We start from the raw sequence: 14,011 nt of genomic DNA, 5'->3' as shown, positions 1-14,011 counted from the left end.
TTAAAAAAATAAGTCTTTTGTTTTAGTCTCTAATCATTATTTTTGTTGTTCTTGTTTGTTTCTATATTTGTTTGTTTGTTTCATTCTTAGTAAAATGATTTATTCTGGTCTGTCTCCTTCCTTCTTGCATGAAAATCTATTAATAAGGAAACTGGGGAGACTTTTAAAACCTCCCAAAGGAGCCACTTTTGGCCTTTTTGGGGGGTCAATCCTCCTCTTAGAAGCCAAAGACCGATGTTTGTGAAGAATAGTAATAAGGCTTGTATGAAAACTATCCTCCCCATTTCCGATCCCTTTAAAACCCATGTTCCCCAGAAGGAGCAGAGCTGTGTAATAAGAAAACCCTCTCAGAAAAGAGACACAAAAGACACACTTCCTTCCTTTTGGCCCAAGGAGCATGGCCTCATTCTGACTCTGGAGCCTCAGAAGAGAAAGAGAAGCCTCTGTTCAACTGAGGCCTCAGAGAAGGTTCTGGAACATTGTTCCCAACAGTCACAAGAAGCACAAAATGGCTGCCAGAACTCAAAATTGCCAAGGATGGTGGGAGGGACAGGGATGCCAGCGAATCAGGGCCTGATTTATACACACACACACACACACACACACGTGTGCGCACACGTTCAGACAGGTATCTATGGGTATGTAGAGATGTATCTATGGGTATTGTATGCAAGATTTATAGACTTTAAACATTCCCTTTATGTGTGTGTGTCTTGTGTGTGTGTGTGTGTGTAGGCTCTTAAAAGTAAAAGTCTGAGTACACTTAGATAGAGATGCCTCCACACACACATATATATACACATATATCCATATATGTATATGCGCAAACACACATGCCACATCCATCTGTTGTTGTCCATTGTTCTGGTCCGTTGTTCCAGGTGATGCTGGAGAAGAGGCCCTGCCTCCAACGGAACCAGAGGCTGCAGGCGATGACCCAGCCCCCATATTTTAAACCAAACCTTGCGGTTAGCAGTGGCCCAGAACTCCAAAGCCTGTCTCTTATAGTGGAATTGTATTGGGTTAACAAAGGAAGTGTGTCCCCACTGCTTGGTTAGTTCTCTTTCCGCTTTCAGGAATCAGTGCAGAAGCTCCAGAAGGTGAAATGAGAGATCACACACCTGTCACCAATCTAGGTGTTCTTCTTTACATCTAGAGTGGTGAGTAAATACAGAATTGGACTATAAAACCTTTAATCAGACACATAAGAGACCAGATCTGGGTTCAAACACTTTGTATGTAACATTTATTCTAACATTAGGGACATTCATTCTAATATATTACATATCAAGAGGCCTCAAATCATGCACACATTCATACAATGCTTATGCACACAAATCTTCCCAGAGGTTGGTCAGTTTCCTGAAGGAGCAATGGGTGCCAGTTCCAGCTGATTTTGGCACACTAGCACCATGGTTTTGAATATTCCTTTATGCTTTTCAATATGTGCATCATTTTTCCTCATGAGTGACTTCTTGTTCCCATTCCGTTCTTCTTCTGGTGCTCTTTACATCAAGTTGTGTTATACACAGTCCATTCTTCTTTTAGTACATTCATTTTCATGTCCTTGCATTACGGTGTCTTTATCTTTTGCACATTCCTTTTCGACTCAGCAGTTTGAGCTTTTCTTGCTTCTCTGTGCCAGATCCTTCATCTCATACTTCATCTTCTAATTCTGTCACAATAACACATAACACACCTACCCACCATGCTATGTCTTCCTGTATGGCAGGGGCTTGGACTAGATGGCGCTTGTGGTGCCTTACAGAGCCAGAATCCTATAAATCCATGCTTTGTCATCCTGTGTGTCGGGGGTTGGACTACATGGGTCCTGTGGTTCATTCTTATTCTAGAATTCTATAAAACAACAACAACAACAACAACATACAAAAATCAATAATTTTATGAACAGAAAACCCTTACAAACCAAATCAGAAGGGCTTTTATCACCAATGCATTGAAAATATTTTTCTTGTAATACTTCTTAACAAAAACAGTGTTAGTTCACTGCTGGCATTTATGTGGTTTCTCTCCTGTGTGGACTCTCTGATGTATCATTATGTATGACTTCGAAGAGAAACATTTCCCACAATGCTGACATTTGTATGGCTTCTCTCCTGTGTGTACTCTCTGATGTTTCACTAGGTCTGACTTCTGAGAGAAACCTTTCCCACAAAGCTGGCATTTGTATGGCTTCTCTCCTGTGTGGACTCTCTGATGTTTCACTAGGTCTGACTTCAAAGAAAAACATTTCCCACAATGCTGGCATTTGTATGGCTTCTCTCCTGTGTGGACACTCCGATGTCTCAGTAGGTGTGGCTTCCAAGAAAAACATTTCCCACAATGCTGGCATTTGTATGGCTTCTCTCCTGTGTGGACTCTCTGATGTCTCACTAGGTCTGACTTCTGAGAGAAACCTTTCCCACAATGCTGGCATTTGTATGGCTTCTCTCCTGTGTGGACTCTCTGATGTCTCAGTAGGTGTGGCTTCCGAGAAAAACATTTCCCACAATGCTGGCATTTGTATGGCTTCTCTCCTGTGTGGACTCTCTGATGTGTCACTAGGTCTGACTTCTGAGAGAAACATTTCCCACAATGCTGGCATTTGTATGGCTTCTCTCCTGTGTGGACTCTCTGATGTTTCACTAGGTTGGACTTCTGAGAAAAACCTTTCCCACAATGCTGACATTTGTATGGCTTCTCTCCGGTGTGAACTCTCTGATGTTTCACTAGGTTTGACTTTGAAGGAAAACATTTCCCACAGTGCTGGCATTGATGTGGCCTCTCACATGTATGGACTCTCTCAAGACTGACATGTTCTTCTGAAAAAAAAAAGAAGAATGACAGACAAGACTGACTCTCCAAATTAAGAGAGGAATGTGTTACCCCCAGATTTAGCCACCTGTTAACCCTTCCCTATTCGATATAAAATTAATAAAGTTGGAGTGGGTGACCTGAGCATGACTCTGCTGCAGATGCCCTGAATTTAGCATTTTTGCAGGTATGGACCCCTACTCATAGGAGGTAGGAAAGAAGAGATTGTAGGAGAACCTGCCTTGAGAAAATGAGTGGATTTAGCTGCATGATCCATTTATGTCTGTAGAGGTTGAAGGGATTATGGCTAAGGAATGGGACTGGAAGGAAATAGTCAGAAAAAGGTTCTGAGAATCGGTGTGCTAATCCTTTTTGTCTGAGGTACTTGCACCAATAATAATGATGATGATGATGATTTCTTTATAGCCTGCCCAATCACAAGGAATCCGGGTGGGTTACAACAATAAAAATAAAGAGAATAAAATAAAATACAAAAATAAATAAAATACAGTAAAATAAAACAGAGCGATGTGAGTTACAGTAAAATTCACAGTTAGGCCTGATGGAAATTGGGCCTGTCTTTTTCACTCCCTCCTAGGTCTGATGATGACAGTTGGGGCGGAGGGAGGGCTCTTCTTTTTGAGGCCAGAATATAATTTTAATTTAATTTAATTCTCCTCATTACTTTAAGAGAAGAAGTGATGGACAGAGTGAAGGAAGTCACAGTAAATGGGGAGAGCTTAAACCAAGCCCTCATTGCATTAAATTTGGTTTCAGACCATTCTTTCCTCACCCAGGAAACATTCTAAAGCAATTTAAACTTTTTGTACCCTCAGTTTCTGCCACTAAGCAACCATTACAGCATAAATATCTGCTCCTAGTGCTGTTCTTCAGCCTCAGTCCAGTTGCAGGCAGACACTCTGCACCCTATTGCATGGGGTAAGAAAGCCAGGTTACCTTCCCAAAGAGAATTTTAATTAGGGCTCTGTCTGGGTCCAATCATATGTAAATCACTGCTGAATCTATTGGCCAAATCCATCCCAGATGTAGCCTGGGTCCGAGGCATGCTCAGCCATCCCCCTCTTTTTTAAGCGGAAGCTTCCAACATTAATAACATGGCTTCTGAAATGCTGCGGGGATTCGGGCTGAATCCAGGATGGATTTGGATGGTGGATTCAGCGGAGATTTACATATGATAGGACCTGGATGCAGCCCGAATCAGAATTCAATTCAGAAAAGTTAAGCTGGCTTTTTTATCCCATGCGATAGGATCCTCTGTCGGTTTACATGGCTAAGCACCTCAATACACTCTCCAACCCCACTTGCCATGGGAGCTATTTATTGACTTCTCTCCCCATTCCGGATTCTCAGCAACTGGGATTGAGATCCATCCAGGCAACATATTACCATTAGCAAAGTCTTACATTTATTCACCACTCCCACCTTTGTTACCTAATTCTCTGTGTGCATGTGTGTGCATTTTGCCTTTCAAATGCCTCTGGAGTTCTGTGATTGCAGACCTGCTATAGCTTTGCTGGATCCTGAGGTCACTGTTGCCCCAATCAAATTATATCTCCCCTTTGAGCTAAGTATCTAATTCCCCTAAAAGCATAGCACTTGCAGGTGTCCTCCCCAGCATTTCAGGTAAAAAAGGGCCTAAGCAAGCTCAGGTAGGAAAAAGAAACATTAGACAAAAAGAAATTTTTGTGTTGCCCTTTCCTCTCTTCATAGACATTGTTCATAATTGCTAAATGGAAGCCCTTAATATGTCTCAAAACCAGGGCCTGAGCCGGTTCTCACCAGTTCAGTTCTGAAAGCCTGTCAGGTTGGTGGCTGCCTCCCAATCCCCAAGGCCCCTCTCTTGACCCTTCCCAGAGGTCCCTTCCTGTCCACACAGAGCTAGGTGATCCTGGCTTTGCTCCTGCCTTCCTCTCCTGGCTCCCAGTGGCCTGGTCCCCTTCCCTTTCTCCCTCTGCTCTCCAACGTTCCCTCTTGCCCATCCGCACTGCTTTACCATTTCTCCTTCAGCATCTCTTTCCTGCCTTTCTGTTTTTCCCATTCCCTCCATCTCTCTATCACAGACACACACCCACAGCATGTGATGCACAAAAGGGACACTCTGAGTCCCATTTGTTCAGAAAGGCAGGATAATCAATATACAAATAAGTCATTGGGAAAGGAAGAGCAAGGGGGCTGGGACCTGGACTCCAATTTTGGTGAGGGTCAAGTGCCAGCCTTAAGGCATCTATAAGACAGGGATGGGCTAATGTTGAGGATGGGGGGGGGGGGTCACACTGGCCCACAGGGGATCTCAGGAGCAACCTAACATTGTATTGTCTGGGGGTGAAATGAAATACTATTTTGCTCCTCAATATCCCACAGCATCCTTTTGGGGGGAAAGAGGCCATTTTGCCACTATTGGGCCCTTTCTGAGCTATTGTAGGGTCAAGGGAGGCCTTTTCCCCAAGAAGACTCTCCTGAGCCTGAAAAGCCTGGAAGAAGGGCCAAAAAAGGCAGGAGACTTAGGCCCTTTCCAGAAGGGCACCCTAGTAGGTACTGTGTGTGTACTACGGTTGACGGGGAGCATCTCTTTCAGATGCCCCCAACTCTAGTATGTACACAGTAGGTACAAAATGTTGGCACCCATTCTACATGCAGATGGTGGTGCCCCTTAGGACGTCACGATCGCGCTGCCTCCAAACAGAGTGGCATGGACGTGACGTCCTGGCGTCACCAAAGGGCGCTTGTGGAGCCCTTTCCGCGGCGCAGGAAGGAACTCCGTTTCGGAGCTCCTTCCTTCATTTGTGTCACTGGCACAGCCTTTAGAAAGCTGCGCCAGCGATAGAAAAGAGAAAGGGGCTGAGGGCCCCCTTTCTCCTTTCGCCGCCACTGTTGGGGTGTCCTTGGGGTTTGAAGCCCCAAGGACACCCTTTCCAGGCCGCGGCCTGGAAAAGCAGCGGATTGGGGCCTCAGGGCTGCCGCTGTGGCAGCTGAGGCCCCGATCTGTTGATGAAAGAGGCGGGTACAGGCCACCCCAAAGGGGCGGTTTTTAAACAGCCCTACTCAGGGATGTGCTGAGAAGCATTTGGGGGTGAAAAGCATTTATCTCCATAATTTCTTCCCACAGAATCCTAGAATTGGCAGTTTAGAATGGGATATTTAGAATCCTTAGAAAGTGGAGAGCAATAGTGCCTCACTAAACTACAAATTCCAAGATTCCACAGGATATTGTTATGACAATTAAACTACGTGTGAAAGCAGTTTAGGACTCATAGTAGACCACAAGTTGAACATGAGGCAGCTAAAAAGGTCAATATGATCCTAGGCTTTACCAATAAAAGTATAGTGTCTAGATCAAGAGTGCCACTCTATTTTGCTTTGGTCAGGCCTCACTTGAAATAACATTGTGTCTAGTTCTTGGCACCACAATTCAAAAAGGATGTTGAGAATCTGGAGAGTATCCAAAGGAGGGCAACCAAAAAGGTGAAAGAACTGAAAAGCATAAAGCCCTATGGGAAGTGGCTTAGGAGCTGGCTATGTTTATCCAGGAGAAGAGAAGGTTAAGAGTGGATATAATAGCCCTGTTCAATTATTTGAAGAGATGTCACCTTGATGGATCAAGCTTCCTTTCTCCTATTCCAGAGAAAAGGAGAGGAAAAGTGGATGCAAGCCACTGGGAAAGAGATGCCACCTAAATATTAGGAGGAACTTCCTGACAGTAAGGGCTGTTTGAGAGTGCAATATACTCCCTCAGAGCGTGGTGGAGTATCATTATTGTTATTATTGGCCTGGTACAATGGGTGCATTGTGGCATGCCGGCGGTGATTTTAGGGCTCGGGAGCGCACAGTAACCGCACACTCCCAAAGCCTAATACTTATGGGCAGCACAATCTTGATGCAGTGCCATCCATACGGCGCACGCATCCATGACGTGTCTTGTGTGACACGCCCAAACAGCACTGCGCATAAGACATATCACCGTGACACCCCAGGGTGCAAATGGCGCCTTGGTGGCATCACAGGAAGGAGCTCCATTTCTGAGCTCCTTTTGGCTGCAGATCGTTCTTGCGGCCATGAGGTTGCTGCGGCAATGATCCAGCGGAGAAAGGAGAAAGGGACAGCCTCTGGCCACCCCTTTCTTCTAATCTGTACTGAGCCATTGTTATTATTATTAAGATTTATTTCTAAAGCGTTCCTTCTTTGGAGATCTTTAAACAAAGGCTGGATGACTATCTGTTGGGGGTGCTTTGAATGTGTATTCCTGCATACCAGGGGTTTAACTGGATGGCCCTTGTTGCCTATTCCAACTCTATGATTCCATAATTCTAAAGTAGAAACATAACACCATAACAATGTAGTATGAAAGGACCCTCAGTCTTCACAGGAAGGGCAGTGGAGTCAAGTTCCTTACCCACAGAGGCCACATTCTCATAATTCGCCATCATAACATCGCTGTACAGAAGTCTCTGCTTCTTTGTCAAGAGTTTCCATTCATCCTCGGTGAAATATATCGCCACATCCGCAAAAGTCACCTGCAATAGAAAATAGCCCTGATCCAGAGAGTGACTAATAAAAGGGAAGGAAAGCACATGGTGCATCCCAAATATTATTTCATTACTTCAGAATTTATCCCAGGAAACAAACTTTAAATAATGTTAGCAAGCAAAAAGCTACTGCCTTTGAAATCCAGTTTGTCTCGAATCCTTTGTGAGGCTACAAGCCCCTCTGTTTGGAAGAGAAAACTGAATTTCTCAGGCAGGCTCCATGCTTTTACACAGGAAAACTTGTAGGTGTTGATAAGGTAAAACATGCCAATGCTGTCCCAATTTAAAAGATATTTTAAAACCTTTGTTGGAGGTAGCAACCTCCAATAGTACAGGTCCCATCCATTGGCCTTCTCTTTATCATTCTCCCGTGAAGCCTAAAATGTGGTATATTCACATCCATATAACATATCCGATATCCTACATTTGTGGATTTGGGATGCTACTGCTATATGGCCAACATGGCTCCCGCTGGATATGTCAATTGTGTGTGTGTTTGTGTAGGATAAAATCTGGGAAGCAAAGCTCTGAGTTTCTGACATTCTCTGGGTGTCAATAGGAAGGTCTTTTCACATCATCCTGTTTCCCATTCATTTCCTCCTGGGTTCACCCCACTCCATTTTCTTCCAGAGCCCCCCAGCTCTCTGTCCCCTCCAAGGGACTGACTGGGTCTGTGGCCTTCAAGTATGGCCTCCTTTGGAGGAAATGGTGAGCTAACAGGGAGGGCTGAAGGACAAACTCTGCCAGAGCTGGAGAACCATGGTGGCTGCATTACTGGCTCTGGTCGAAGGTGGGGCAGCCCTTGAGGAGGGTGAGGAATGCCTGGAAAAGACACCCCAGCCCCACCATCACCAGAGGTTAGAAGTCAGTTGCTCTGCCTTCCCTGAGGCCATCTCAGTAGCAAGAGCCCCACAGAGTGAGAGTCCAAAAGGACAGGGGGCTACCTGGGTCTCGGACATTTCCTATCCCTTCTTGTTCCTCTCAGGAATGGTCTTGTGCAGTTGCTTGCATGGCCAGAGGAATGTAGCCCATAGCAATGTGTTGTGGCTGGGAAGCCCCGTTTCCGTCCCACTGACCACTGGGGCTGAGCTCTGAGGGGGTGAGAGGAGAGGGTCAGGGGGCTGTTGCCAGAGGAAGGGGCACAGACCAGGTTCAATGCTGCAATATCTTTCACACAGTTGGTCTCAAGGGTGCTGCAAAATCCCTCTGCACACAATCACTACATCTTATAAGTATAACCCATCCAATCATATTTGATTCACTATTATTCAGTCTGAACCATCAAATGATTTTCATTACCATGATAAGGGCCTGAATCATACTGTTAGTCTCAGTGCAAGAAGACCTATTGATCCCATAGGATTTACAACCATGTGTGGAATAAGCTGAGTTTCACAAGTATTGTGATTTCACATAAGCAAAACTGCCTCTGGTCCTCACCAGAGTAGACCCACTGAATCAGCTGAATTTACCTATCTGTTGAAGAATCGTTTAGTAGTTGATTGAAAGGGTCTATTCTAGCTCAATATACACAATATATCATATATAAACCAAAGATAAGATAAAAACAAAATAATTTAGGCTATGGCTGGGATACTGAGGATAGATTAAGATATTGACTATAACAAAACATATACTACATTTAGCCACCAAAGAATTATAGTGCATTTATGCATTTGTTGCCAAATTTCAGTGGCAAATGTCATATTTAAAAAACAGTTCTGGAGAACGCTGTGGGCTTGAGGGCCACAGTTCAGATCCAGAGACATTCCCCCATATCCCCCAACATTTCACAGATGTGGAAAGAAAGACACATCTGGACAAACAACACCAGAAGGTGGTCAAGATGGCCAAAGATGTTTATGGGGAAGGTCACAAAAGCGGGGAAGGGCACAGCAGTTTGATTTTGCCTCAGACTCCTATCAAGGACTCCCTGCTCCCTTCTTTCCTCTTCTCTCCCCACTTTTGAGTTGCTGGGGTTAAAATCCCTTGGCACTCATTTTGTAGGAACTGAAGTGAGCTGAGGACAAAGGGGAAAGTGGGAGGAGGAGAACAAAACAGGGACATTTTTGAAAGCCCCTGAAAAAGTGGGGTGACAGAGGATTTACCAGGACTGTCTCTGCCAAATTGGGAGAGTATGTTCTCCACTTGCTTTCATGAACTGGCCCAGCAGTGAAACACATGAGACTAATAACCAGGATGGGGACTCACCAAAGAGCTGTTGTACCTCCGCAGCCTCCTTCTCTTGGAGCCCAACCCCCTCTGCTTGGCCTCTGTGTCGGCCATCAGGTGGGCAGGGGTCCTGGTTGCCCTACTCTTGGGTCACTTCCAGCAACAGAGGCCCAAAGCCGTGTACAAGGAGTCCGAGATGAGGTTCCTGAGAAAAGGGACCAGGGTTAGGATTGGCTTGGAAAGAAACTCTGCAGCACTCAAAGACACAGAGAACAGAATCCTGCTGGTGACATACGCAGGTGAGCAGAGCTGTGTAATAGGAAAACCCTCTCAGGAAATATACACAAAAGACCCACAAAGAGACACACTTCCTTCCTTTTGGCCCAAGGAGCCTGGCCTCCTTCTGACTCTGGAGCCTCAGGAGAGAAAGAGGAGCCTCTGTTCAACTGAGGCTCAGAGAAGGTTCTGGAACATTATTCCCCACAGTCACAAGCAGCACAAAATGGCCACCAGAACACAAAATGGCTGCTGGAACACAGAATGGCCACCTCCACCTCAGTGCTTGGCAGTTGGAGGCCTCAGCACAGCAGTGAAGCCTACCGCTTCCAAGCCTTGTCCCTCTCCTTCACTCTCACTCTCTACTCCTCACTCACTCTTCTGCGCAGAGAGCTAAATAGAGAGGCAGAAGCTCCTCCCCTTCTTCAGTCTGGCCAATGGGGGCAGAGGAGCTGGAAGTCCCCGCCCCCTGCCCCACCCTCACAGGCTCCTCCTGCAGTTAATATGGAACAAGGCAGGAGGGACTCTGGAGCCCCAGCCACACAGACACTGGCCAAAGGCACACGTTCCCAGAGCCTAAGACCCATGAAATGCAGGGCAGGACCCCTCCTCTTTCTGGCCATGTGGATGCTGGGAGATCCAGTCAAGCAAATACACTGTAAATCCCATTGGCAAGAGAAAAGGCTGCTACTGCCTTTCAGAACCAGTTTGCCCCAAATCCTTTATGGGTCCAGAAACCCCTTTGTTAGGAAGCAACCCCAAATATCTCAGGAAAGCCCTATATCTCCCAAGGCTCCTTCCCTCCAGGACCTCCTTCCCTCAGTCTCTCTCTCCCCTGAAGGCCTCAAATGTCAACTGCCAAGCACTCAGGCAGAGACAGCCTTTTTGTGTTCTGTCAGCCATTTTGTTTTCCGGTGGCCATTTTGTGTTTTGGAGGCCATTTTGTGTTCCAATGGCCATTTTGTGTGCTGTTTGTGAGTGTGGAGAATGTTCCAGAACCTTCTCTGAAGCCTCAGTTGAACAGAGGTTAACACTGTTGCCAATTTTGTGACTTTCACACGGAAATTGGGATTTTTGAGTGCTTTCCGTATGATTTCTGTGCCTGGCTCTATTCTGTGGAGATCCAGGGACTTTTGCACATTTCAGCTCCAGCCCTGAAAAAAAACAACCCAATTTCCGGGACAAATCCCCGAAATTGGCACCAGTGGCCCTGACTCTGAGAGCGAGGCTACAGAGCAACCAGTCCTGTTGGGAGTCACACTGAGAGTTTTCAGGCAATCAGAGAGAGGAGAGTAGTCGTCCACCCCCCCCCCCCCGCCCTCAGGAAAAGCTCAGCCAGGGCAGACGTGCGGGAGACAAGGCTCTTATACACACACACACACACACACATATATATATACACACAACACACACACACATATATACACATACATGTCACAACAAACTACAATTCCCAGGATCCCCTGGTTTGACAAGGGAATTGCCTCCACACTTAGAGATCACAGCCCCAGAGAAAGAGTCTACAGTACATCAGTGTTGCCAATTTAAGTCCACTTCTTAGCTGCATTTGGATTTAATAATGATAATAATAATGGTGATGATGATAGAGAGATAGATCTTGTAGCACCTTTGAGACACACGAAAGAAAAGTTGGCAGCATGAGCTTTCCTAGACTTAAGCATACTTCCTCGTATGCATGGGAATTGTAGTTTATTGTGGCACCAGAGCTCTTTCTCAGAAAACTCCAATTCCCAGGGTTCCCTAGCACTGAGCCAGGGCAGTTAAAGCAGTCTCAAACTGGATTATTTCTGCAGTATGGATTGGATCTTGAGCATTTATAATAACAAAGGTCCAAAACACACTGCAGAAATAATCCAGTTTGAGACCGCTTTAACTGCCTTGGCTCTGTGCTAGGGAATCCTGGGAATTGTAGTTTGTTGTGGCACCAGACCTCTTTCTGATAGAGAAGGCTAAATGTCTCACAAAACTACAATTCCCAGGGCTCCCTAGCACTGAGCCAGGGCAGCTAAAGGGGTGTCAAACTGGATTATTTATGCAGTGTGGTTGCAGCCGAACACGTTTCTATTTGGCACAAAGCTTCCTGGACCCCCTTCATGTCAAAATAAATAGCTTAAAGGTATTAGAAGGACTGAAAGATTCTTTGTTTGGTCCAATGGTAATTTTGAGAGTTGAAATAAGTTACAATTATTTTTATTCAATTAGGGTTACGTTTATTTGCAAAAGATCCGCCATATTAATAAATATATAAATACATCCTATTATTATTATGATTATTATTATTAACATTACGGGAACGTTACAGGGATTTTGACTGAATATTCCGTGTAATATTTGGGGGGGGGGGGGATTCCGTGGATTTTGGTAAAACATGCCGGGAAATATTTTCGAGGATTGTTAGCAACACTGGTCCTGCCCTCTGAACCGAGGACTACAACTCCCACATCTTCTTTCTTTCTTTCTTTCTTTCTTTCTTTCTTTCTTTCTTTCTTTCTTCCTAGCTGCCTTGTGTTAGTGGTGTTACTGCTCTTGTTGTCGTTGTGTGCCTTGAAGTTGTTTCTGACTTATGGCGACTGTAAGGGAAGCCCTTCGCAGGCTTTTCTTGGCAAGATTTGTCCAAAAGTGGTTTTGCAAGTGCCTCCCTCTGAGGCTGAGAGAGTGTGACTTGCCTAACTCAGTGGGTTTCCGTGGCCAAGAGTGCATTCGAACCCTGGTCTCCAGGGTCATAGTCCACTCATCCAGCCACTGAACCACGCTGGCTCTTTCTTGAGGCTTTGTAGTTTTTTGTGGTGTCATTTCCGACTTCTGGGGAGCCTCTCCTGGGGTTTTCTTGGCAAGAGTTGTTCAGAGGTTTGCCATTGCCTTCCCTGAGGCTGAGAGAGTGTGACTTCTTGCCCAAGAGACCCAGCTGGTTTCATGGAGGATTGGGGCACTGGACCCTGGCCTCTAGAGTTGTAACCCAAAACTCAAACCACTGCACCACACTGCCTTCCATTCCCATGTACAACCTGAGAAATAAGTGCAGACTTTTTTCTGTTCTTCATGTTGTCTTCAAGTCGTTTCCAACTTGGTGGCGACCCTAAGGCAAACTTATCATGGGGTTTCCTTGGCAGGTTTCTTCAGAGAGGGGTTGCCATTGCCATCCTCTGAGGCTGAGAGTGTGTGACTTGCCAAGGGTCAACTAAGTCCAAAACACACTGCAGCAATAATCCAATCTGAGACTGCTTTAACTGCCCTGGCTCAGTGCTAAGCAATTCTGGGAAATGTAGTTTTGTGAGACATCGAGCCTTCTCTGTCAGAGAGCTCTGGTGCCACAATAAACTCCAGTTCCCAGGATTCCCTAGCACTGGGACAGAGCAGTTAAAGCGCTCTCAAAATGGACTATTGCTGCCGTGTGTTTTGGACCTTTCTTGGCTGCAAACTGTCCATAGCCTGCAATGCATCTCCTAATTCTGTTGGCAGTCCCTCCCTCCCAACACTTTCTCATTTCCCCCCAAAACCAGCGCAAAGCTGGCAGATGGAAAGAGGTTTAAAAGCAGCATTTAAATCTGCAATATTTGTTTTTAAAAGACTAAATGTCCCAAATGCTATTATCAGTTTTGTAGCTATTATTACAGAAAGACGTAGAGTGCAAACTCCTCAAGTACCTTGATTTTCTGGAGTGAGATGGGCTTTTCCAACTGACTCTCTGTGATGATCTACGGTGGTCCAAGCAGCCAAACTGCGGCTCTGGAATAATAATAATAATAATAATAATAATAATAATAATAATATTTTTATACCCCTCTCTCTTCAGCCAAAAGGCTTTCAGAGTGGATTACAAATTGTTATTTAGACATTTAGACATTAGGGCTCTTAGCCCAGCAGACCCTTAAATCATGCCTCCATCCAGTGAATTATAAAAGGACTTCCCTTAACCTACACTGGGACCAGTTAAGGAACCTTATTTCTACTTCTTTACTGATTTTCCCAAGCATCAACCGAGCCAAAACACGTGTAAAAGGAGCTTCGAGTAGTAGATACTCCAAGGAGGTATTCATTATAGATAACAAAATTTAAGTATAATATAAGTCCTACAAGATATTAAGAATCTTGCAGGTACAATATTTGTAAGTATATAATATTCAATTCATACAAGCTATTAAATAAACCTAAGCGTCCAATTCTGAGACTAACTTCCAAGATCC

The 14,011-nt window shown here is 45.1% G+C and overlaps 1 protein-coding gene across 1 annotated transcript; it reads right to left on the bottom strand.

Annotated features, from left to right (window-relative positions):
* Positions 1-1,237: 1,237 nt before the first annotated feature.
* LOC149290531 (uncharacterized) lies at positions 1,238-8,678 on the bottom strand. Its single transcript, XM_089489365.1, has 2 exons — positions 8,658-8,678; positions 1,238-2,916 (listed from the first exon to the last, which is right to left on the bottom strand). The coding sequence occupies exons 1-2, from the start codon at positions 8,676-8,678 to the stop codon at positions 2,005-2,007; spliced, it is 933 nt and encodes a 310-aa protein (XP_089345491.1). The 3' UTR covers positions 1,238-2,004.
* Positions 8,679-14,011: the final 5,333 nt, after the last annotated feature.

Source organism: Sceloporus occidentalis, unplaced genomic scaffold (assembly GCF_023333645.1).
Source record: "Sceloporus occidentalis isolate IW3139 unplaced genomic scaffold, rSceOcc1.0.p SCAF_39, whole genome shotgun sequence".
Taxonomy (NCBI): Eukaryota; Metazoa; Chordata; class Lepidosauria; order Squamata; family Phrynosomatidae; genus Sceloporus; species Sceloporus occidentalis.
The sequence above is the reverse complement of the archived record's forward strand: the minus strand, read 5'-3'. Positions and strand labels throughout refer to the sequence as shown.